Source organism: Monomorium pharaonis, chromosome 9 (genome assembly GCF_013373865.1).
Source record: "Monomorium pharaonis isolate MP-MQ-018 chromosome 9, ASM1337386v2, whole genome shotgun sequence".
In the NCBI taxonomy this organism is placed as follows: Eukaryota; Metazoa; Arthropoda; class Insecta; order Hymenoptera; family Formicidae; genus Monomorium; species Monomorium pharaonis.
In genome coordinates, this window is record NC_050475.1 from 3,554,239 (window position 1) to 3,578,488 (window position 24,250).

At 28.1% G+C, this 24,250-nt stretch overlaps 4 protein-coding genes and 1 long non-coding RNA gene across 9 annotated transcripts; 4 read left to right on the forward strand and 1 right to left on the reverse strand.

The window, feature by feature from the left end:
• The first annotated feature begins 1,408 nt into the window (after nt 1-1,408).
• Nucleotides 1,409-6,754, forward strand: LOC105832874 (carbonic anhydrase). The gene is made up of 6 exons (XM_012674178.3): nt 1,409-1,552; nt 3,738-3,785; nt 4,631-4,786; nt 4,975-5,198; nt 5,689-5,922; nt 6,067-6,754. The coding sequence occupies exons 1-6, from the start codon at nt 1,522-1,524 to the stop codon at nt 6,256-6,258; spliced, it is 885 nt and encodes a 294-aa protein (XP_012529632.1). The 5' UTR covers nt 1,409-1,521; the 3' UTR covers nt 6,259-6,754.
• On the reverse strand, nt 6,238-23,991 carry LOC118647295. 2 transcript variants are annotated; one of them, XR_004964605.1, is made up of 6 exons: nt 23,927-23,991; nt 20,120-20,367; nt 11,104-11,669; nt 10,826-10,998; nt 10,542-10,720; nt 6,238-6,957 (listed from the first exon to the last, which is right to left on the reverse strand). It is a non-coding gene; the product is annotated as an uncharacterized LOC118647295 (long non-coding RNA). The 2 variants fall into 2 exon arrangements; XR_004964604.1 differs by lacking the exon at nt 23,927-23,991 and having other exon boundaries at nt 20,120-20,633.
• On the forward strand, nt 6,953-9,988 carry LOC105832869 (odorant receptor 22c). 2 transcript variants are annotated; one of them, XM_012674172.3, is made up of 6 exons: nt 6,953-7,102; nt 7,210-8,293; nt 8,579-8,678; nt 8,976-9,083; nt 9,341-9,496; nt 9,577-9,988. In XM_012674172.3, exons 2-6 carry the CDS (start codon nt 7,506-7,508, stop codon nt 9,625-9,627), a joined length of 1,203 nt encoding a protein of 400 aa, XP_012529626.1. In that variant the 5' UTR covers nt 6,953-7,102; nt 7,210-7,505; the 3' UTR covers nt 9,628-9,988. The 2 variants fall into 2 exon arrangements, with proteins under 2 accessions (XP_012529626.1, XP_028048885.1); XM_028193084.2 differs by having other exon boundaries at nt 6,953-8,293.
• On the forward strand, nt 11,676-14,963 carry LOC105832870. Of its 2 annotated transcripts, XM_012674173.3 has the most exons (5): nt 11,676-12,779; nt 13,094-13,193; nt 13,495-13,602; nt 13,927-14,082; nt 14,183-14,963. In XM_012674173.3, the coding sequence occupies exons 1-5, from the start codon at nt 12,004-12,006 to the stop codon at nt 14,231-14,233; spliced, it is 1,191 nt and encodes a 396-aa protein (XP_012529627.1). In that variant the 5' UTR covers nt 11,676-12,003; the 3' UTR covers nt 14,234-14,963. The 2 variants fall into 2 exon arrangements, with proteins under 2 accessions (XP_012529627.1, XP_028048884.1); XM_028193083.2 differs by having other exon boundaries at nt 13,927-14,963.
• LOC105832866 lies at nt 20,807-23,902 on the forward strand. 2 transcript variants are annotated; one of them, XR_003626444.2, is made up of 3 exons: nt 20,807-21,636; nt 21,793-22,095; nt 22,375-23,902. XR_003626444.2 is itself a non-coding variant. In XM_028193087.2 (2 exons), exons 1-2 carry the CDS (start codon nt 20,858-20,860, stop codon nt 21,908-21,910), a joined length of 897 nt encoding a protein of 298 aa, XP_028048888.1. In that variant the 5' UTR covers nt 20,807-20,857; the 3' UTR covers nt 21,911-23,902. The 2 variants fall into 2 exon arrangements, 1 of the variants encoding a protein (XP_028048888.1); XM_028193087.2 differs by having other exon boundaries at nt 21,793-23,902.
• Nucleotides 23,992-24,250: the final 259 nt, after the last annotated feature.

Consider the following 24,250-nt stretch of genomic DNA (forward strand, 5'->3'; position numbering starts at 1 on the left):
AGTATGAAAAAATGTTAATCTCAAACGCATAAGTTAACACATATAATACAATATTTTAAATATTAAACATAAGAAAAAGAGAATAAGAATGGAATACAAATAACAAACTAAACATTTTTTTGTAAGAAGAAGAGAAAAAAATTTATTGCATATAAAAATAAATATTTATTTTATTAATTTTATCGTAGAAGAGCACAAAATTCAATTTAAACTATACAATAATTATTAACTTATGATATTGTCACTTTTTTATTATCTACAAAAATTGATATATATTTAATTTAATATATTGATCCGTTTTTAATTTTTTTTTATTTTTTTTCTTCCAAATTTTTGAAAGACATGAACACGTTCGATAAAACTTTTTATCTTGTATGCTGCCAATTAAAGATTTGTCTATTCATTGTTCTTATAATATTACAATATTTAATTTAGATTTAAAGAATCTTAATAATTTTAAAAGTTAGTAGAAACTTGCTTGTTTAAGAATTGATTTCTTTATAGTATCCTGATTTATAGTAAGAAAAAGTACATTTTTCTTATACCAATAAAGTTATTGATTTTATTCTATCATATAAAAAACTTTTCTACACAAATAAAAACATAAATCTTCTGTGAACACATACGAATGACTAACAAAAACTTATTTTGAACGTATATAAGATGCAGTATAATAATGGCGATGTTTATACTGACCTACTGCTCGCTTTGGTCGATCAGTTCATGACCAATGTATACTGCGCATATAAAGATTTGATATATGTTTTGCTCGCGATTTTAATTTTACCGGTTGATCTCTGGCTAGTATATAGTAATTACGTTACTTTATATGAGCAACAAAGTAGCGATATTTTATTTATTTATTTATTTTAAACAGTAATTATATAATGTATATTATTTTGAAACTTTCAGTTTATTTTAAACTATGTTTTTACATTTTTTGCATTTAACATAAAAGAAATGTATAGAAGAAAAAGAAAACAGAAAAGGAAAAAAGATACAAGAAGTTCCAATTGTAGAAAGAAAATCAAAATTAGAATCAGTAATTGCTATACTTCTCATTTGTCAGTATTTTAATTTTTCTTAAAAAGTACAATATATTATCTGTGACATTGGTACATAAAAATGCATTTATTTAATCAATCAACATAGATTGAATAAATCATTCTGCAACGTTTGCTTAAATCGTGATTGTTTAGTACAGATAAAGAAACACAAAAAATAATCCACGTTAATAAAATAGAAAAAAAGAAAAGAAAGAAGACTATATTCTCGCCGTTTTTCCTGATTATTATATTAGAGTGCACTATTAATAATCGGACCGGCCGATCAAACTACCGATAATCCGCGTTGCATACTATGTGACCTGACATGCCTGTGTACATGCTAAATCTCATACGATAGCTCCTAGTGTAATCTCGGGGTTATCCAGTTAGATTTACGTCACGTTCATCAGTCGTATACTCGTCGTCATCGCGCTCGTGTGTCACCCATCACGATCGTCCCAGGTGATTTCCTGCGATGCGTCTCTTTTGTCTAATCGCTCTTCTAGGTAAGAGCCCTTCTACTGCGTTTGCCCGATAGCTGTTACCCGCCTTTGATTATTCATTTGTATCTCTGCCTAATGAATTATCTAGAGAAAATATCGATGTTAGTGGAATAGTTAAGTAACAAGAAAAATATTCTTGTTTGTTTTAAATATCTTTTTATAATTTATCTATGCTATGAATTTGATATGTTTAACATAATTGTGAACATAATATACTTTAGATATTTAATATATTATTTTACTGTAGTAATTTCTTGAAAATTCTTGAAACCTAAAAATCTGGTCGAAGTCAATTTATAATATATGTAAGTAGCATTTTTCTTTTTTTCTAACAATTATTTATATATTGCATATTTTTGTAAACACATACTTAAACTTATAATACAGCTTTGCTAGTTGTGGTCGAATTAAAAATCGTAATACGGATTCTTTGCATAATTTTCTTGTGAATATTTTAGTTTCTTTACTTGTTTAGCGAATTTACTATTTTAAATTAGTTTAGGATAATTTTATATCTTTCTTCCTATGAAAGCTTATTCTAACTTTCCAACAAGATTATTTCGCAAATGCGTATGTTTATTTAAACTTATTACTTTTGTTTTTAATGCACTCACTATATAAGATATTAAATTTGTAATTTTCTATTAACATTTTAAAACCAAAATCTTATCATTAAATTTTTTGCAATAGTCATTACTACTTGAATACATTATGTATGAGAAAAATATTTATTTAACAATTTATAAAGTTTTAAAAAATATTTTTTGATATAAATATTTTACTAGAAGTAATTTTTTATTTAAAGTTTAAGATTGTAAAATAATCTATTTCCAATTAATCCCCCTAAAATATTCCCAAAATTAATAATCTTTCAGGGACAAAGAGAAACAAAATTTTTTAAACTTTATTGCAATGTCGAAAAAAATTGAGCTCTTCCCTGTTGAACGCGATTAATTGAATTAATTATGTAGTGTACAAAGTCAACAAGAAAAGTGCAAAAAAATTGTAGAAGTGTTCTCGATTTGTTGATACGTAGTATCGAACTGTCATAAACCTTATCCCTAACTATGAATGAAACTCGTATACCGATCAGCCGGTCTTACGCCCTATCCCCGTAGCGGAAGTGTGCATTATGCTCATTAAAATCTGCGGGTCGTTTGAATGATTCGGCCGTTGTTGCGACCGGTGCGCTGATCTAGAAAGCGCCGGCGTTTATCCGCCGATTGTGGTCTAATTGTCGGTAGCATGTACGGCTTTCGCGGAACGATCGCTTTGCTCTCGCGTCGTACGTCGCCTTCTTCCCGGCCGCGACGAGATTGACATTAGGAATAAGTGCGAACAAATTCGTCGTTGTACGAGCGGTCAATAAGGTCAATTCTGTTTCCTGTTGTGCGCGTTCAATTACTTATTAGGTCTAATGGGACGATCACGCTCGCGGTATGGCAAATCGTTCGTGTGGTGGTGACGTAAAAATAATTATATTTTATTAAGAGTTCGTGCAAACTCGTTAAATTGATACTGCAAGCACTGCTGCGAGGTCAGCGCCGGCTTTAGGTCACGATTATTATGGTGCTCACGTTTCTCCGCAATTTGACTCATTTAAACGAATTTGCATGTAGTGCTAACACTGAACACTAAATTGAAACAAGTGAAATAACAATATCGAGGTGAATTAAGATCGTTAATTATGGAGGTTACTAATAGGAATGTATTATTACATTAAAATGTTCTTCAATTTTGTGTAAAATTAAGTTGCAATTTTAATTATCGTGATCTTAAATATCGATAGTTTTTGAAGGATCTAATATTGGTATTAATATGCTTGAAATTTTTGTTTTATTTTTTTTTAATTTTTATTTTTAAAGAATAGAAATGTTTTTTTACACAAAACGAGTAAAAAAAATGGTGGCTTGTATTAAAGTTTAACCAAGTAATCATTATTATTTTCAATATTGTTTAAAGTTAACAATTTGATGTAAAACTATTCCTTGTTTGGATAAATTTAAGTGAACAAGATTATTTCAATTATTTCGACTTTAACTATTTATTGGAACTATTTAATAACGTTTATCTATTGCGCATTTTATTTGTGCATATTTTTAAGCTCTCGAAAGTTCATTTCTAGTACAACTATGCATTGAAAACTTTTAGCGCAAAAAAACAATTAATGAATATTATATAATTACAGGTTTGCAAGTATCAAAAGCATCTGAGTGGGGATATTGGGGAAAAAATGGTAATTATATGATGAAAATATACGATGAAAGTTTCACTTACGCTATTTCTAAATTTATTTAGTTTAAATATTACACCACGTAATTCTCCGACAAATGTGTTGCAAAAGATTGATATAAAATGTTTCTAAAAGTTAAGCTTTAGTCTTAAAATTTTCTTTAGAAACAAATAGAAGAAAATAAAAGAAAATAGAGATTATCAATATTGGGTCTCTCTCAGATCAAGGAAAAAATTATATATGGTTTCATATTATCTTTCTATTTTACTAGTTTTAGCAGAAATCTTTATTATGCAACATAGTGTTCTGGTCAATGATAGATAGATTTTTTTAGAAGATACAAAGAAACATAAGTATCGATTAATAAAATTGATCGCGAAACAATGACAAGTGATTTTATGTGATTTGAGGAATTGTATTCCCGATAAGCATAAAATATGATAGCTGCAATATTTTTCATCTGACTTACATAAAAGTTACATTTAAGTTATTAACGATCTAATAACAGTACAACCTTGAATGTTAGTTAAAGTACATAAAGATTAAAGCTGATATATTGATATAACAAAACAACTTTAATATTTTGTAAATTAAGTTTATATGAAATAAAAAAGAATTTTGTTTTTATTGTATATGGAAATGTATTCTTTTTTTTACATTTTTTTTTCTTTTACATAAATTTTTATTTTTAGAAGAAAGTAAATTAATTACAATTACAAATTTAGTTTTAAATGTATATATTTTTTGTAATAATATTGTATAATATAATTATTGAATTTTGTTGCACTTTGTAATATTTGAAACTGTTGTCTATATGTAAATTATTGGAGTTATAAATAATTACATAGGACCAGAAAACTGGCCAGGAATATGTAAAACGGGAAAGAGGCAATCGCCGATTGATATCGTAACAGAAGATGCTATAAGAATTGATCTCGGTGCTCTTAAATTTAACAGATACGATTTCGCGTTTCCTGCCATATTGTTCAATAACGGACATTCTGGTAAGTAAATGGATTGTAATATATTACTGTTTCAATCAACGTCCCAATTGCACATTACACACCAACAAAATTTTTCAGTATGACATATTGAATTGAAACAAATTAGAATTTGCATATATTCTACTATAATATAGTTATATGTACTTTTAATATCCTCTAATATCCTCTAATATTAAAATTTTTTATAGTGGAAGTTCGAGTAGATGGTGTGCCACTCCATCTCAGTGGCGGAAGTCTATCATCTGTATATGTTCTAGAGCAAATGCATTTTCATTGGAGCGCAGAGCATACTGTGGATGGTCTACGTGATCCATTGGAGTTGCATTTAGTACATTACAACAGAAAGTATGGGAATATTAGCGTAGCCGCGCAATACGAAGACGGAATTGCAGTGGTTGCCGTTCTATTTGAAGTAATAATGTTTTTTTTTTATATTATATAAGAAATAAAAAGTGCCATTTTTGACTGCATTTTTTTTCTTCCGCAATGAAAATGTTTTAGGTTTGAATTCTAGCTGGGGTGATATTTTTCACAATAAATTCTTTATATTTGTTTAATATGCTTGTAGCATTATTATTCAATTTGATAATTAAAAATTGATGATTAAATTAATTTGAGATATTATTTCTACTTTAGTTTATGATTTTAGTTTACGTTTTAAGTTCAATAATTATATTAGTACGCAATTTATAAAACTGAAAATGTATTAATAATTGATGTAGAATGATATAGAACATTATTGAGTAACAAAATCCGCTTGGATTGAAAATGACATTCTTCATTTCTTGTGTTATTTACATATCTAACGTTTAATTTATTATTTATTACATTTTTTCGTATTAAAATTTTTTTCGAAATTTATATGGATACAATGTTAATTGACATTCAATATTTTATTATAGTTGAGCACTGGTGACAATCTGGACTTGTTGCCAATTGTAGAAGCGACAAAGATGGTATCGAATTGGGTGGGACGCAGCATGATACATATAAGACATAAACTGATACCTTTATTATTTTTACCAAAGGATCATACGACGTATTACCATTATGAGGGATCTTTAACTACACCTTTATGTCAAGAATCTGTATTATGGTTTGTTATGACTGAGAAGCTTAAAGTGTCGGAAGCGCAGGTAACTTGAATATAAGAATATGTATAAAATGTTTATTTTTGTATGCATTTAGTTTTAAATGGCCATAAGTTAATAATTATTTTATTAAAAATTGTCTTACTAGATTATAATAGTAATGGTTATTAATACTTAATTTGCTTGCAGATGAACGTTTTCAGACAAGTAGAGGGCAATAATGGTACGCTAAAATTTAATTACAGATCTGTTCAAAATCTCGGCAACAGAAAGGTGTATCATCGCCTAGAGGGATATGTTAACTCGTCCTCGAGTGTCATTTTGAATGTTTACTTAGTTCTTAGTATTTTTCTAACAAAACTTTTATGCAACAATTTTTAATATGAAATAATGGTAATTATTTAGTTTTGGGGACCGCGCCGTGTCTCTTAAACTACATAATTATCGAAATAATTAAGCGAACTTGATGATACATATGACAACTCTGTGATATAATTTATTGCACTGCTCTAAAGAATGAGATGTGCATTTATTATGATGAATGTCATACGCTTGTGTAACTGCATTATTTGGAAAACTATGATTTAGAAAAGCATTGAGAATTATGAAATTATTATTAACAATAATATGTAGAGAGAGAGAGTGAGAGCGAGCGAGAGAGAGAGCGCGCGCGCGAGAGAGAGAGAGAGAGAGAGAGAGAGAGAGAGAGAGAGAGAGAGAGAGAGAGAAATTATTTTTGATGCTAAAGAGATTAAACTATTTTAGTAACTAATATGAAGATATGTTTTGAAATTAAATATTTAGAATTACGAAATTTTTATCTTTTTAATACTGTTTCTGGAATTCTGTTATTAAAAATAAAACTTATTTTAAAATTTTTGATCATGAAAATGTATTATTACATTATATGTATATATTATTAACTATTTATTATAGGTAAACTGGTCTCTTTTTTATTACCTAATATTTGTAGTTCGTCCGCCATCTCTTTTTGTGCAATTCTTATAATCCGATTGGTGATAGTAACAGACGATAATATTAGACTGCCAGTTCTGTAGTTCTTTTGTGATTCCAGGAATGCTACAATGTTTGACGGAGTATAAGATAATTGTCGCAATGTAGAGATAAATACAAAGCATTTAGCAATTATTTTCTCTTAATGAATAGAATTAAAAGTACAAGGCTATATTCAACTTTTAATTATTGCAGTGAAGAATAGATTTCCGTAAGTCTTTCTATGTTTCCATTAAAATAGAATACAAAACTTCATAAAATTGATATCTTCGTCATGGCTCGACGATTCTTAAGTTTTGATACCTACAATGATCACAGGGCAAATATGTCAGAGAAATAAAATGAAGGGAGAGAAATGTCACCCTTCGTCATATGACTGCTCTCAATATATTATTAATAGACAGGAAGAAATATAAGAGAATAATAAACGGAATAATAAATTTTATAATTTGTAAAGTTAAGAGTTATTAAATTGGAGAACAAAGTCACTCATTTTCACTTATAAAGGGAAAAGCGATAGTAGTACGTAAAACAGGAGTATTACTGAAAGCACGAACAATTGAAGTTTTCATTCTCGCAGCATTTGCCAAGATATTTCCTTTTTATTACACGACATGAAGAGAATGGACTTTGAAAGCATGAATCTTTTAAACAGTCGAGTGAACGTACTCTCGGGAAATTTACTACCGATTGCAGGCAATAATTCGCAGTTTTCAGTAATCTGCCGCGTTCACAGCATCTTCGTGTGGTTAACACAAATAATTCTCACGATTGCGTTGATCTCTGGATTTATCTTAACACCTAAAGAGAAGGCTTTGAAAGACGGCATGGTGTGTATCGTGGTTCTCATAGAGGCGTCTTTCATGCTTTCACGTTTTTATTCACGCCAAACGTTGATAAGGGAAATGATCGAAAAAATGAATAATATCTTACAAAATGCGGATGAAATTATGGCGGATATCGCAAAGGCGGCTATAAAACCCATAATAATGCCTTTTACAATCTATGGAGTGACCAGCGGGTTATCTATCACAATATGGACTATACAGCCAGTTCTATTAGTTTTTGAGAAGTCCACTTTTTTCTACGTGGATTACAATTTGCCAACGGCTTTTACCACCGAGCCGTTTTCCAGTCGTGTTCTGATTTTCTCGACTATTATTATGACACTTGGCAGTGTTTATTTGTTTCTTAAAAAGTTTGGCGTGGACGTGTACATGATGCATTTGGTATTGATGTTAACGGCGCAATATCGCTATACGGCGGCAAAGCTCATGATCCTATTTCAGGATTTACAAAATTCTAGTCACGACAAATCTCAAGACAAACGTCATTTAGTAGAAGATCAATGGATAGAAAAAGAACTAAAAAAGATATGTCAGCACCAGAATACTATTTTACAGTAAGTATAATGTGATCTTTGAAATAGATATTAAATAATGAAAAGAAATACGTTTGTATTATCAAGCTACTAGAATTTCACTTCTTTGAACTTTTAATTGCATAACTACGCTTTTAGAATTAGTCACTCGTGAAAAATGATAATGTTTTAAAATTTTATTTCTTTTGTGCTGATTTTTTTACTGTGATGTTTTAATAGAGAAAATATTAGCTTTTTATTATATTAGTTTTTATTTATGTAAAATGTAGTTTTTTGATATTTTGCTTATTTTGTATTGTGTTTCAGCATGTCATTTATATTAAAGAAGCTTCTGTCTGTAAACTTCAGTCTACTTTATATCAATAATGTATTTCGATTCTGTTTTATAGGTATTTTACTAATTTCAGTGAGTAATTTAAACGTTATTATGTGAAAAAAAATTTACATTAATTACTTTATTAATACAGATTAATTATTCATTGTATAGTGTTTATAAAATGACTTAATTTAAAAAATCAATGAATTTATAATAAATATATAAAAATAAGTTTTTTAATTATTATTAATATAATATAATATGCAAAGTAAATTTTTGTTTAAACTTTAATTTGAAAACTTTTACAATTAAAAAAGTAAAATATGACTTTTGCTTTTAAATATTCTTAATCTGAAATTTTCTCACTATTGTTTCATGTATTTGTAGATACCATCATTGTCACTTGCAGAAGGAATATCGGTTATGTCGTTCGCAACAGGTTCACTAATGCAATTCTTTTTGTTGTGTTATTCCGTCCAAACATTGTCAGACGCAGTAAGATTTATTATTTTATATTGTAAATTAGTTTTAAGTAAATTTATTTCAAATCCTATTTTGAAAGTATTGAAATATCAATACAAAACAAGACTATTTGACTATGAAAAAAAGTTGAAAATTTGCAAACTTATTTATAATTATGTGTGTATTATATAATACAACAATTAATAATTAATGTTTAAAAATTATGATTTTAAACAAGCGTATAATTTATAACGATCTGTTATGTCTGTTATATTTTGTGCTAATTATAGAGTACCAAAATAACAGATAAAGCCTTTGATGAAGGCTGGTATCAATTTGGGTCACCAACGAAACGTACATTTCTTTTATTAATAATGGCTAATAATCTAGAATGTAAAATTGCAGCTATTGGAAAGTTTAATCTGTCCTTACCTTCATTTATGACGGTAAAATTTATGTCTTTATTTTTCACATCTATCTTGAAATAATTAATATTTCAAGTCTATTACATTTTCTGATGTTTTAGATTATGAACCAATCATATTCAATTGCTCTTCTGGTTTTAAGAGCGAAATAATGTATAACGCACATTTAATTTTGGTAAAAATAAGGTACAGGATGATTGTATTTGAGACAAAGAAAATTATGGTAAATATTTTAAAGTGAAAATGTAACCAAATTTGTTTCGCATAATAATCTAACAATTACATATTATAACAATTTATGAACTGATGTATGGAATACATGGAAATATTTCTTAGAAATTCAATTTTTGTCTCTTGAAATCCTCTTGCTTACTATTTTCGATGCTAAAAATAACTAAATTTAAAGATAATTTATGTTTATATTATAATATCTGCAATATTCTCTTACTTCAGTAAAAAATCAGCGCATATAATTTTTATTGTGACAAAAAATATATGTGTTTATATAATATCTATCTGATTTTATTTTTCTGAAATCTGAAAGAATCTTAATTGTTTTATTAATATTGCCAACAGTGTTATTTTTTGTCTTCTATTAATCCTTTTTTATATTTTCTGTAAATCTTTTCTTCTCTAATTGTTTCTTTTCTACATTTTTACCAACAACTTGATGTAAATTAGCGGACTTTGTGTATTTGATGCAACTTAAAATTATATTGAGATATACTAAACTTATATAATATTGTATATTACGCTAATTGAATTATGATAAATTTTAGTTAAACACAAGATGAACATTGGCAATTAAGCTTGAAGTTCTTATTTATTTTGAATTATTGTTTATAGAATAATGCATAAAATACTTAAAATCTAAAAATAACATTGATTTATTTCTTATTTCTGATGTTAAATGTATATTAAAAATATTTAAAGTCATGGGTAAATGGAATAATATAGAAAAGTTTAATTAGAAATCAATTATTCAGATCACGAAATTTGTATCAAAGATAAAAATTTTGCGATCCTAATTATTTTTAAAATTCTTTTATTAAAAGATAAAACTTACCGTAAATATTGATTTTGAATATGTACATGTAAATTGTATATGAATGAGATAGTCTCAAATTATTTAGTATTCCATAGTTTTCTGTTCCTTTTTGACAACTGCATACCATTCGTATTGTTAATCGACGATAATACTAGACGATAGCATCAAGTAATGTTCTGTGGCGTCTTTCGATTTTCCTGTTTTTACAATGTTGGACAGAGCATAAGATAATTGTCGAAGCGATAGAGATATACAAAGAATTCACGATCATTCATGCTCTTAATAAATAGAATAAAAAATACCGGTTTACATTCAATGAACTATGGCCCAATGTATAGCGATCTTTATAAGCCTCTCTATGGTTCGATATTATAATAGAACACAACTTCACAAAATCATTATCTTTGTTCTGGTACGATGATTCCTATATAGGGGAGAGTGGGGTAATTACGAACACCTAAGTGGAAAATAAAACCTAAAAAAGAACTAAGTGTGTTTGTTGCTTATTTCTTTACACTATTAAGCAGTAAACTTTTATTATCAACTTCGATAAATCTTAAAAATAAAATTTAAATAAAACCTTAATAAAAATCCTTCGCGATTACTCGATGGGCGTGGGGTAATTAGGAACACCGTGTGTTTTTTTCACATCTTGGTTGTTTTATAACTTCTTTCTTGAAATAATCAAAAACAGTAGTTTTAGGCACAGAATAAATAGTAGCTGTACCCAATGATAAAGTTAAATTCTTCACATCTTTCACAGTTTTTGTTAATCTTCTAATCAATATTTCACTTTCGTTTTTTGTTTATAATTTTGTGGCATCTGAAACAATTTTAATTTAAATTAAAATATTGTTAAATTAGGGTTTATTTTTACATCAAAAGATCACAATTGTATTGCTTACGTAATAGATACTATAATAATACAATCTAACAAAAAAATTACATGAAATGTGATGAAAAAATTATATTGGACTTATCTTGAACTGGTATGCACGACTACTTTATACCACTGCTTGTCCGACACTAAAGGTGGGCTCCCCTCTCTACACCAATAGAGAAATAGTATTACTATCCCCTTCTAATATGCAGGAACCACGGCGTTCGGAATTACCCCGCATTCGTGATTACCCCACTCTCCGCTATCTACACAGATCCGATATATCTACAGTGATTATAGGGCAAACATATCAGGCAAATAAAATAAAGGGAAAGAAAAATGTCACCCTTCGTCGTATGGCTGCTCTTAATTCTATTAGACAGGAAGATATAAAGGGAATAATAAATTCCTTAATGTAGAGTTAAGAAATGTTAAATTGGGACACTAAGGAAGAAGCCACTTATTTTCATTTCTGCAGATAGAAACGATAGTAACCCATAAGGCAGATATTGGAAACACAAACAAATGCAATTTTATTTCATACACTCTGCGCTAGCCAAGATATTCTGACTTACCATATACAAATACGACACGAAGAGAATGGATTTCGAGAATGCAAATCTTTTAAACAGTCGAGCGAACATATTCTCGGGGAATTTATTACCGATTTCAACCGATAATTCGCGATTTTCAGTAATCTGGCGTACTCACAGTGTCGTCGTATGGTTAATAGAATTAACCCACGTGATTGCGTTAATCTTAGGGATTATCTTATCACCGAAAGAAAAGGGTTTGAAAGACGGTACTGTTGCCGTCGTGGTCCACCTGGAAACATTTTTTATGCTTGCGAGTCTATACTCACGCAAGAAGCTAATGAAGGAAATGGTCCAGAAAATGAACAGTATTTTACAAAGTGCGGACGAGATTATGATGGATATTGTAAAATCTGCTATAAGGCCTATAATAATGCCGTTTATAATATATGGAGTGACCAGCATGATATCTGTTGCGATATGGACCATACAACCGATTCTATTGGTTTTTGAGAAGTCCACCTTTTTCTATGTAGATTACAATTTGCCAGCAGCTTTCAGCACCGAGCCGTTTTCCAGCCGTATTCTGATTCCTACAACCATTATTATGACAATTGGCAGCCTTTATCAATTTCTTAGGAAATTTAGCGTGGATATATATATGATGCATTTGGTATTAATGTTAACGGCACAGTATCGATATATGGCGGCAAAACTCTCGATTCTATTTCGGGATCTGCAGAATTGTCACGATGAATTTCGAAACGGATTTCATTCTGAAAAAGATCGATGGACGGAAATAGAACTTAGAAAATTATGTCAGCACCAGAATATTGTTTTAAAGTAAGTACAATGTGAATATTGAATAATAAAATCTTAAAGTAAATATTGAATAATCAAAAAAGATTGCATTTGGATTATCAAACCACTGGTATTATCCTTCTTTTTAATTACAGCTTTTAATTACAATGTTAATTAATTAATTATGCTTTTATAAAAGTTATTTGTGAAAAAAAGTATAACATTTTTCACAAATTTTATGATTTTTTATAAGCACTTTTTTAACTATTGTTTATAGAATATTAATTTTTTTATTTATGCAACATATAGTTTATCAGGTTTTTTAAATTTTTTGCTTATTCTGTATTATTTTTCAGCATGTCATTAATATTAAAGAATCTTCTATCTGTAAACTTTAGTCTACTTTATGTCAATAATGTATTGCGGTTCTGTTTTATAGGAATCATGATGACTACAGTGAGTAATAAGTCTAAATGTTATTATATTTGCTTTAATATTTCTATTAATATAGATTATAGAGATTAATCATTGTACAGTGTGACATTTATTTGTGAAATAACTTATTTTAAAAAACGAGTAGATATGATAAATATGAAAATAAAGTATTTTTTATATTTGAATGCAATATATAAATTAAATTTTTATTTAAATTTTAAATTAAAAACTTCTTAACTATAAAAGTAAAAATATGACTTTTGTTTTTAAACACACACACATTTATTTGAAATTTTCTGACCATTATTTTTATAATTGTTAGGTACCATCACAATCCTTTGCAGAAGGAATGTCAGTCACGTTTTTTGCAATGGGTTCGCTAATGCAGTTTTTTTTGTTATGTTTTTCGGTACAAACATTATCAGACGCAGTAAGATTTATCACACTTTATATTATATAAATTATTTCTATTATTTGTAAGCAATATTATATTGATAAATTAAATTTAAATTTATTTGTTAAATTTAATATATATTATTTTAATTTTAACAGAATATTTAATATATTTAATCGAATCTTTTATCTTAAAAAGTAAAGGAGACGCATAAGTTTATTTTTATATATTTATAATAATATAGTTATATAAAATTATATAAATAATAAAAATACGTAAGAATTAATTTTGACGTCAAAATTAAGTAAAAAATATAAAATTTGTAATCTTTAATGTCTTATATTTTTATACTAATTATAGAGTACCGAAATAACAGATAAAGCATTTAATGAAGGCTGGCATCAATTTGGACCATCAATGAAACGTACATTTATTTTATTAATTATGACTAACAATTTAGAATGCAGAATTGCGGCGATTGAAAAATTTAACTTATCTCTACCTTCATTTATGGCGGTAAAATTTATTACATATTTTTATTCCATATGTGTCTTGAAACATAATTATTATTTAAAATTTTTTTAAACCTTTTTCATATTTTTTAATAATATTGTAGATTATAAATCAATCATATTCAGTCGCACTTTTGTTTTTAAGAACAAAATAAAAAACATCATGTTTGTTTAAATTTAGTAGATGTAAAATAGAGAACGATTATTTGAGAAGAAAAATAAGGTAAATATTTTATGAGAAAAACGCAGATAAATTTGTTTTGCATAACAATTTGAAAATTATGATTGTCACAATATAATGAGCTATATTGTTTAGAAAATCGTGTAATAATATTGCCCACAAGTTTCTTTGTTTTTTCAGAATTTTTATCTGTTTTATAATTATGTTTTTTTTATTATTTTCCAAATTAAAAATAACTTGTTACATTTATAATAAGATAACTTGTAGTATTTGTAATAGTACTTAGTTTAGTAAAAAAATATTAGTATATATAATATAAGTGTGTGTATTATGAAAAACTATCTGTTTTACATACTAATTTATTTCTACTTTTTTTTAAATTAACAACGAAAAGAACATTTTTTACAATAACGTTTCCAATATTTATCTTTGTCTTTTATTATCTTATTCTTTAATAAATTTATTATTATTTTTTGAAATTTCTATCAATGACTTGCATTACTTGTTGATTCATACATTATCCGGCTTTAGAACACTTTGTATACTTACTGCCACAGTTTAAACCATCGTTGACTAATTTTCAACTTACAAGGGAACCTCGCAAACTCGAAAATCAGATTTTAATGAAACTTGGCATAAATGTAGAGGGGGTGAATACATGAATTTAGAAATTTTTAGTAAAACTTTCGTATGAAACATTTTTTTATATTTTGTTTAATTTACGACATATATCGAAAAACCGCAAAAATTGTCTCAACTTTGAAGGGGTTTCACTCCTTCAAACCGTTATTGGGCACCAACTAAAAATTTCTAAATTCATGTATTCACCCCCTTCTACATTATGGTAATGCCAAATTTCATTAAAATCAGAATTTACGGGTTCTCGCAAGGTTCCCTTGTCAGAGTATTGTAAAAATTCATTATTTTCCGCAATCGTCAGCCTATTGCAGAAATTATTTTTTACAATCCTCTGTGTATTGTAAAAATTCAATAATTATTTTCCGCAATGGTCAGCCTATTGCAGAAATTATTTTTTACAATCCTCTGTGTATTGTAAAAATTCAATAATTATTTTTTGCAATGGTTAGCCTATTGCAGAAATTATTTTTTACAATCCTCTGTGTATTGTAAAAATTCAATAATTATTTTTTGCAATGGTTAGCCTATTGCAGAAATTATTTTTTACCATCCTCTGTGTATTGTAAAAATTCGATATTTTCTGCAATTGTCAGCCTATTGCAGAAATTAATTTTTACAACACTCTGTGTATTGTAAAAATTCGATATTTTCTGCAATTGTCAGCCTATTGCAGAAATTATTTTTTACAACACTCTGTGTATTATAAAAATTCGATATTTTCTGCAATTGTCAGCCTATTGCATTAATTATTTTCTGCAACACTCTGTGTATTGTAAAAATTCGATATTTTCTGCAACACTCTGTGTATTGTAAAAATTCGATATTTTCTGCAATTGTCAGCCTATTGCATTAATTATTTTTTACAACACTCTGTGTATTGTAAAAATTCGATATTTTCTGCAATTGTCAGCCTATTGCATTAATTATTTTTTACAATCCTCTGTGTATTGTAAAAATTCGATATTTTCTGCAACACTCTGTGTATTGTAAAAATTCGATATTTTCTGCAACACTCTGTGCATTGTAAAAATTCTATATTTTCTGCAACACTCTGTGTATTGTAAAAATTCGATATTTTCTGCAATTGTCAGCCTATTGCATTAATTATTTTTTACAATCCTCTGTAGTATTGTAAAAATTCGATATTTTCTGCAACACTCTGTGTATTGTAAAAATTCTATATTTTCTGCAACACTCTGTGTATTGTAAAAATTCGATATTTTCTGCAATTGTTAGTCTATTGCATTAATTATTTTTTACAACACTCTGTGTATTGTAAAAATTCGATATTTTCTGCAATTGTCAGCCTATTACAGAAATTATTTTTTACAATCCTCTGTGTATTGTAAAAATTCGATATTTTCTGCAATTGTCAGCCTATTGCATTAATTATTTTTTACAATTCTCTGTGTATTGTAAAAATTCGATATTTTCTGCAACACTCTGTGTATTGTAAAAATTCGATATTTTCTGCAACACTCTGTGTATTGTAAAAATTCGATATTTTCTGCAACACTCTGTGTATTGTAAAAATTCGATATTTTCTGCAATTGTCAGCTTATTGCATTAATTATTTTTTACAACACTCTGTGTATTGTAAAAATTCGATATTTTCTGCAATTGTCAGCCTATTGCATTAATTATTTTTTACAATTCTCTGTGTATTGTAAAAATTCGATATTTTCTGCAACACTCTGTGTATTGTAAAAATTCGATATTTTCTGCAACACTCTGTGTATTGTAAAAATTCTATATTTTTTGCAATTGTCAGCCTATTGCATTAATTATTTTTTACAATCCTCTGTGTATTGTAAAAATTCGATATTTTCTGCAACACTCTGTGTATTGTAAAAATTCGATATTTTCTGCAACACTCTGTGTATTGTAAAAATTCGATATTTTCTGCAACACTCTGTGTATTGTAAAAATTCGTTATTTTCTGCAATTGTCAGCCTATTGCATTAATTATTTTTTACAACACTCTGTGTATTGTAAAAATTCGATATTTTCTGCAATTGTCAGCCTATTGCAGAAATTATTTTTTACAATTTTCTGTGTATTGTAAAAATTCGATATTTTTTGCAATTGTCAGCCTATTGCAGAAATTAATTTTTACAACACTCTGTGTATTGTAAAAATTCTATATTTTCTGCAACACTCTGTGTATTGTAAAAATTCGATATTTTCTGCAATTGTCAGCCTATTGCATTAATTATTTTTTACAATTCTCTGTGTATTGTAAAAATTCGATATTTTCTGCAACACTCTGTGTATTGTAAAAATTCTATATTTTCTGCAACACTCTGTGTATTGTAAAAATTCGATATTTTTTGCAATTGTCAGCCTATTGCAGAAATTATTTTTTACAACACTCTGTGTATTGTAAAAATTCGATATTTTCTGCAATTGTCAGCCTATTGCAGAAATTAATTTTTACAATGCTCCGTGTGTTGTAAAAATTCAATAATTATTTTCCGCAATGGTCAGCCTATTGCAGAAATACTAAATATGAATTTTCGAGTTTGCGAGGTTCCCTTGTTAGTTTAGTCTCTTCGACGACACAAACTTCAGGGAGAATACTACACCCTTTCGTATTTGCTGTTTTGAAATAAACAGAAAAGCAGCTATAATGATTATTTTATATCTCGTGTTGAATTACGTAGGAATTTATAGTCGCATTTTTGTGATAAATAGAATAAAAATTAGTTGCATTAGTGCAATAAGTTAAAATAAGACAAATATTTTTTTTCTCATTCTAATTTATTATACAGCAGCGCAGTTACCAAAAACAAACCTATAATCTTATTAAGCATTACAATTGTCAAACATAGCAAACACAATATTTAAAAAGGCTTATTTAAAAAGTTTACTTTTATCAAGATCTTGGAATAACTAGTCGTTGATTTGTACAATATATTTTAACTTGTTTTCCATTTACTTTATCCTAAACAAAGCTGCAGTTTACTGCCTACTGAGCACTCGTTAGATGGCATTAAACTTTTTCGGTTCTGCATCGGGCATAGCTCCATAAGATAATTATCATTTTATAACATAGAGACAATTTCGAGGAAGTAATTGTTTTTGCTCTGCAATATACGTTCTGAAAAATAAGTCTTTCATTGAATTTCATCGTTTAGTACGACATTCATTTATGCAATACATTTGTACAAAGATCATATGATATGTTGAAAAAATTATCATGAATACAGACAACTGTCACTGCTCGCCGAATGATTATATACAATGTACTGAAGGTAGAAGAAATAAAGCATTAAAGAGAACAGTAAATTGTTGAAAATAGTTAATATAAATCCGAGCGAACGGTTCTGATAATCATATTTGTCAAAATAATTTTTATTTATTGCAAACAAAGGGCATTATATAAGAAAATGGACTTCTAAAATGTAAAACCTTTAAATGTTCGATTAAATATCTCAGGCAATTTATTATCAATGACTAGCGAAGATTCGTCGTTTTCTTTAGCGTGGAAAATATATAGTATTGTTATATGGCAAATTCAGCTGATCCATACCTGCGCAATGATCTATGGATTCGCATCAGTGGCGAATCGCGAGACTGTAATGGATGGTGGGAGGCTCAGCATCGGTGAGCACTAAAGCATTTATTTTGTTCGCGTGTATGTACGCAAATAGAGATCTAGCGAGTCAATTAATTCAAAAGCTGAATAGCATTCTGCACTCTGAGGATGAGAGTATCAAGAACATCGTGCATTCAACTCTGAAGCCATTAAAGGCTCTGCTTTACTGCATAGCTGGGACCGGATTTGTAATTGTGTGGTGTTGTACGCCGGTCGTATTAATCTTCAAAAAGAAATCTTTTCTCTATACAGATTTTGGAATAACGGCAGCTTTCTCGAAACCGTCATTTTCGACAAAAGTTTTTGTGCTAGGCAATTTTTTCGAAGCTCTTTCTAGCGCTTGTACATTTCTTAAAAAAATTGCCATAGATGCTTATATGATAAATCTTGTATTAATACGAACAGCATAGTATCGTTACGTCGCAGTGAAACTTGCAACTATACTTCGAAATGATACTTCAACTTCACAAAATGAAAAGTATAAATTCCGAAAAGAATATTATTCCACAGATTTATTGGCAAAGAAAAAGATGAGAGAATTATTATCGACATCATAACTAGATATCATAAATTAGTCATTTGTAAATTTTTTTTTAGTTTAGTGATTCTTTTTTAGTTTAGTGATTATTTAATATATGTTTCTTTTTTAGCACAATGTTAATATTGAAAAAATTTTTAGCTTTGAATATGAATATAATTTACTTGAGTAATATCTTTCTTTTCTGTTTCGTCGTAAATGCGTAAATCTACTCTTCGTAAATGCAGTAAGTAAAAACTGGTATTTAATTATTAGAAATACTATTTCTAATAATATAGCTTATACGTACAAATGAATGGTATCTCTCAGTTCAGAATAGATTGAGGAATAAGACTATATTCATCAAATTATAATTAACAGAGGTAAAAAAAAGTTACTTGTGCGATCAAATTTTTAGAAATCTGTAGTAAAAGCACTTAGATGAATAAAATTTGATCACACAAATAACTTTTTTACGGCTTTTAATCGTAATTTGACAAATATTATAAATATATAAATAGTTTTAGTCCTTAATGTATTCTGAACTGAGGGATACCATTCATTTGTACGTATAAGCTACATAATTTTTATTTTGAAGCGAATATTTTTATGAACAAGGATAAACGAATGACTCTACATTATTGACTTCGATCAAATTTGACGGGCAGTTTAGCATTCTCTTAATATATAATACGTACGTATAAAAAAATACATATAATTCAAATATATATAATTCAAATAATACTAACAAAAAATTAAAATTTTTATTGTTAACATACAACCGGAAGATTATTATATTATTTTTCGTCAGTTCTTCAACAGAATTAAACTATATTATGACATTTTATATTCTTGTATCTTTTTGTGTTATTAATGTAGAACAACTCAATAGTACTTTCTAAAGTTAGAAAAAATTTGCTTTAAACATGTTAAAAATGTTGGTTTTCTAGAACACTATATTAATTGTAAAAAAAAACTATATACACTTGATTTAACTTATTGTAAATCAAATTATGTAATTGCCTGTCCATTTAAAATAAATAATTGATTAAAATTTTCTAGTTAATTTTTCTACAGCTAAGGTATGTGTGATAGGAAAAACTCACATTATAGTTCTTGTTCTGTTTATAAGCAAGCATCCTTCGCCAAGCATTTTATGAAACGTTCGATGTTTATATAACATTTTGCAGATTAATTTTCAGTTGCCGCTCTGAAGAAATGTGTACCAGACAACATCAGATACTGACTTCATTTGCCTCTTCCTTTACGATGAGCACCTCCGCAGTGAACCATAAGATAATCGCTCCCTAGTCCTAGAGTAATTACAGAGTAACTGGGAGTCGCCTTCCATCTCCTGTAGAAAATGAAAATGTGACATATTTCAAATTTGTCAAACATTGTCGAGTGTGGATATCATGGATTTCTCTATTTCTTTACAATAAACTGGAAAAGCTTCTTCTGTTGACGATATTTAATTTGTAATGTTTCTATAGTCATCAGAATGAACGTTCACAAACTGGGGTGAAAGAGAAATAATGTTCCCTCAATGACAATGTCTACTGTAGTACATACTACAAAGAAGTAGAAATTCAAGAGGAATAAGATATCTAAGAATAACGTTTAATTACGAATAATAATAAAAGATCCTGTATTTTCTTTTGACGAAAAGAGCAGATAATGTGTGCGATAATGAAAATGTCGAACAGAAATATATATAAATATATATCTAGATATATCTAATACACTTTTAAAAGTGGCTGCTTATACTAAAGGTTAAAGAAAGAATATTTTTAAGTTACATTTTGTATATTTTCCATTTGTCACGAAAGTGCATTTTACAGAATATGGACTTTCAAAACAGAAATTCCCTGAACGTTCGATTAAACAGAGTCTCGGGTAACCTGTTACCGATGACTAGCAACGATTCTCCGTTCCCTGTAGCGTGGAGAATATACAGCGCCGTTATATGGCTGATCGAAACAATTTATATTAGCGCAATAATTCCCGGAATCTTATACGTGCCAATAGATAAAGCTTTGCGGGATGGAACGGTCGGCATGGTGGTTATCATAGAAGTGTTTTTTTTATTAAGACAAATGCATGTGCACAGAGATCTTGTAACTCAACTGATTCAAAAACTAAATGAAATTCTGCGCGTTGGGGATAAGACAATGAAGTTTATCGTGGATTCGACCTTAAGACCGGTAGATGTTCCTCTCAAATTTTATTGCATAGCTGGGACTATATCTCTTGCAATGTGGTGCTGTATATCTTTTGCGTCGATTTTGAAGAAGAAATATTTTTTCTATGAGGATTATAGGGTACCAATAGTTCTCTCGAAGCAACCATTCTCGATAGAAATCTTTCTATTGGGAAATTGTATCGTGACTATTGCTAGCGTGTATATATTTATAAAAAAGGTTGCTTTGAACGTCTACATGATAAATCTAGTATTACTAGTAACAGCACAATATCGCTACATCGCGGTGAAGCTCGCAACGATATTTCGAGAAAATATTCTACAGAGTCAACACGATGAATTCGAAAAGGAATATTCTAATGTAAATTCATTGGCGATTCTGAAACTGAAGGCATTATGTCGACATCACAATGCTATAGTACGGTAAGTAGTTAGTGAGTATCTGCTTATTTCGTGAGATATTTTATTCATTTGCTATTTTTCTTCAAATTAATTTTCTTGTCGTTTAAAATTATTTTTCCCTAAGTTTTCCATTTCCAATGTTTATTTGATTAATATCGTATTGTTTCTTCTTTTCAGAATAACTTTAATGCTAAAGAAATTGCTATCTTTAAATATGAGTCTAATATATTTGACAAATGTTTTTATTCTTTGTTTTCTCGATGTCATGCTGATAAGTGCAGTGAGTAATATTTGATAACGGTATTAACATTTTCTAGTTATACATGATTGAAGGTAGATTTATGATACTATAACGATATGTATGTAATCTAGATATTATCGATGGATTTTCTAGAAGGAATTATGATTGTTATGTATATATCTGGTGCTCTAGTTGAGCTTTATATTTTATGTTTATGCGTTAATCAATTATTAGACGCGGTAAGCTTTGTTGAAATATATTTTCACGATTACACGATTACGATTTTTATTAAAAAAAATTACATGCGAAATTTTGTTAACAATATGCTCTACTGATTCTACATTATTGATTTGATAAAAAATATTATATCTACACATACACATACACACATTAATATTATCTTCACGATATATTAATATATACATTATCTATAAGATAAACAAAATTCTATTTTGAAATTTAACATGAATTAAAATTGCATAAAATCAATTTTATGTATTATTTTGTATACACTTTAGAGCGTAGAAATAACAGACAAGGCATTCCATGAAGAATGGTATCAGTATGAATCATCATTAAAACATATGTTCAGAATGATGATAATAACTAATAATTTAGGATGTAAACTTTCAGTTTCTGATAAGTTTAATCTGTCTTTGCCTTCACTCATGACGGTAAGACTTAATATATTACTTATATTGAACACGTATGACGACATCAATCATATAAATTATTTTCTCAATGTTTTAAAAATTATTTACATTGTAGTTAATATATAATATTAATCAAATAATAATATAAGAAGGGTCAATAAATGAGCTGATTCAAAATAATATATAAGAGTGTTTGTACTTTATTAAAAAGGCATTAATGAGTACAATTTTTATTAGACAAGTTTACTTTTACTCATTAATGTCTTTTCAATAAAGTACAAACACTCATATTATTTTGAATAAGGTTATTTATTGACTCAGAATATTTTGAAAGCTAGTAATTATTTTATTTCGTATAATTTCTATTAGACAAATTTATTTTTACTTATTAATGTCTTTTTAATAAAGTACAAACATTCTTATATTATTTTGAATTAGCTCGTTTATTGACCCTTTTTATATTATTATTTGCAGTGTATTACCGAGCCTTATTATTTTGATCTTTACATATAATATTAATATTATTAGCGCTTACTTTTTTCCAAATTTTCTCTTGTTTCTTACAGATTTTGAATCAGTCATATTCGTTTGCTCTTCTGTTTTTAAGAATAAAGTAAAAACTTACGAGGTATGATTCTCCTGTTTGGTGCAAATATTTTTGTTATATCTGTTATATTTTGTGCTTTTTTAATCTTCAATGACACTTTATAAACGCTTATATGTGGCAAACAATTTATATTGGTACTAAATGATATATGTTTTGTTTTAGTTCTAAAGAACAGCAGAATTTAATTAAAATTAATAATTAAGTAGTAATCCAAATATTATGTATATAATTTATAAATGTATATATATTTATATATATAAGTGTATACTCAGGTATAGAGTAAAAATAAAAATTTAATCAACTACGAAATATTTTATATCTTTACCACGGTTCTTCATACTTAATATCAAATGTTGAAGAGAAATAAATATTTAAGTTATCCACAAATTGTTTTGCTTATATTATAATATTTATACTGTTTACATGATAAAAATTACATTATTAGTTTTATAATTTTAATTGCGTAATTTTACAAGTTTATCATTAACAGCAGTGTAATATTGTTAGAGAAAATAGGTATTTATTTTAATACCACATAGTAAAACATATTTTAATATTGTGAAATACACCGCGAACACGCTGCAGATTTTGTTAGCATTACTGACACAGTTTTATATACAATTTGCTCTAAGAATTATTTTAGTCGTTTTCTAACGACAAAATACGTATTAAACAGCATTAACAACAGATACTGCGACTTCTTCGCAATTCACAGTCTTGCGATGAAGCCATGCGCGGAATTAAGAAAGTACTATAAGATAATCATTGCTGTGTGAACGCGGATAGTTAGAAGAAAGTCACTGTTCGTACTTATTCTTGTGATAGAGGCAATAATTTGTAGTCCTGTACATTCAATATCTGTATTTCTTGACGTCGCAACATTTACTTGTCAAACCCTGCGTTTATTCTTAACAGAGGCTGAGAGACGACTTTTTCAAGTCGTTATTTATTCAGAAGTTATGTTTTGATATTTGAAGTTCCGACATACACTAATCATAGGACAAAACACTATTAATCATAGTGAAAAGAATAAAATGATATTGCCTCTCATACGACGTATGACATTAATGCAAGTCCAGATCCTATCGAGCAAAAATTCAAAAGGAATAACGAAATGCCGAAGGTCGACAATGA

Coding starts and splice junctions, on each gene's coding strand:
- LOC105832869 (XM_028193084.2), top strand. CDS start 7,506: ATGAAGAGAATGGACTTTGAAAGCATGAATCTTTTAAACAGTCGAGTG. Junction 8,679..8,975: donor TAGGTATTTTACTAATTTCA/GTGAGTAATTTA, acceptor ATGTATTTGTAG/ATACCATCATTGTCACTTGC. Junction 9,497..9,576: donor CCTTACCTTCATTTATGACG/GTAAAATTTATG, acceptor CTGATGTTTTAG/ATTATGAACCAATCATATTC.
- LOC105832874 (XM_012674178.3), top strand. CDS start 1,522: ATGCGTCTCTTTTGTCTAATCGCTCTTCTAG. Junction 3,786..4,630: donor GGGATATTGGGGAAAAAATG/GTAATTATATGA, acceptor ATAATTACATAG/GACCAGAAAACTGGCCAGGA. Junction 4,787..4,974: donor GTTCAATAACGGACATTCTG/GTAAGTAAATGG, acceptor AATTTTTTATAG/TGGAAGTTCGAGTAGATGGT.
- LOC105832870 (XM_028193083.2), top strand. CDS start 12,004: ATGGATTTCGAGAATGCAAATCTTTTAAACAGTCGAGCGAACATATTC. Junction 12,780..13,093: donor CACCAGAATATTGTTTTAAA/GTAAGTACAATG, acceptor ATTATTTTTCAG/CATGTCATTAATATTAAAGA. Junction 13,194..13,494: donor TAGGAATCATGATGACTACA/GTGAGTAATAAG, acceptor TATAATTGTTAG/GTACCATCACAATCCTTTGC.
- LOC105832866 (XM_028193087.2), top strand. CDS start 20,858: ATGGACTTTCAAAACAGAAATTCCCTGAACGTTCGATTAAACAGAGTC. Junction 21,637..21,792: donor CATCACAATGCTATAGTACG/GTAAGTAGTTAG, acceptor TCTTCTTTTCAG/AATAACTTTAATGCTAAAGA.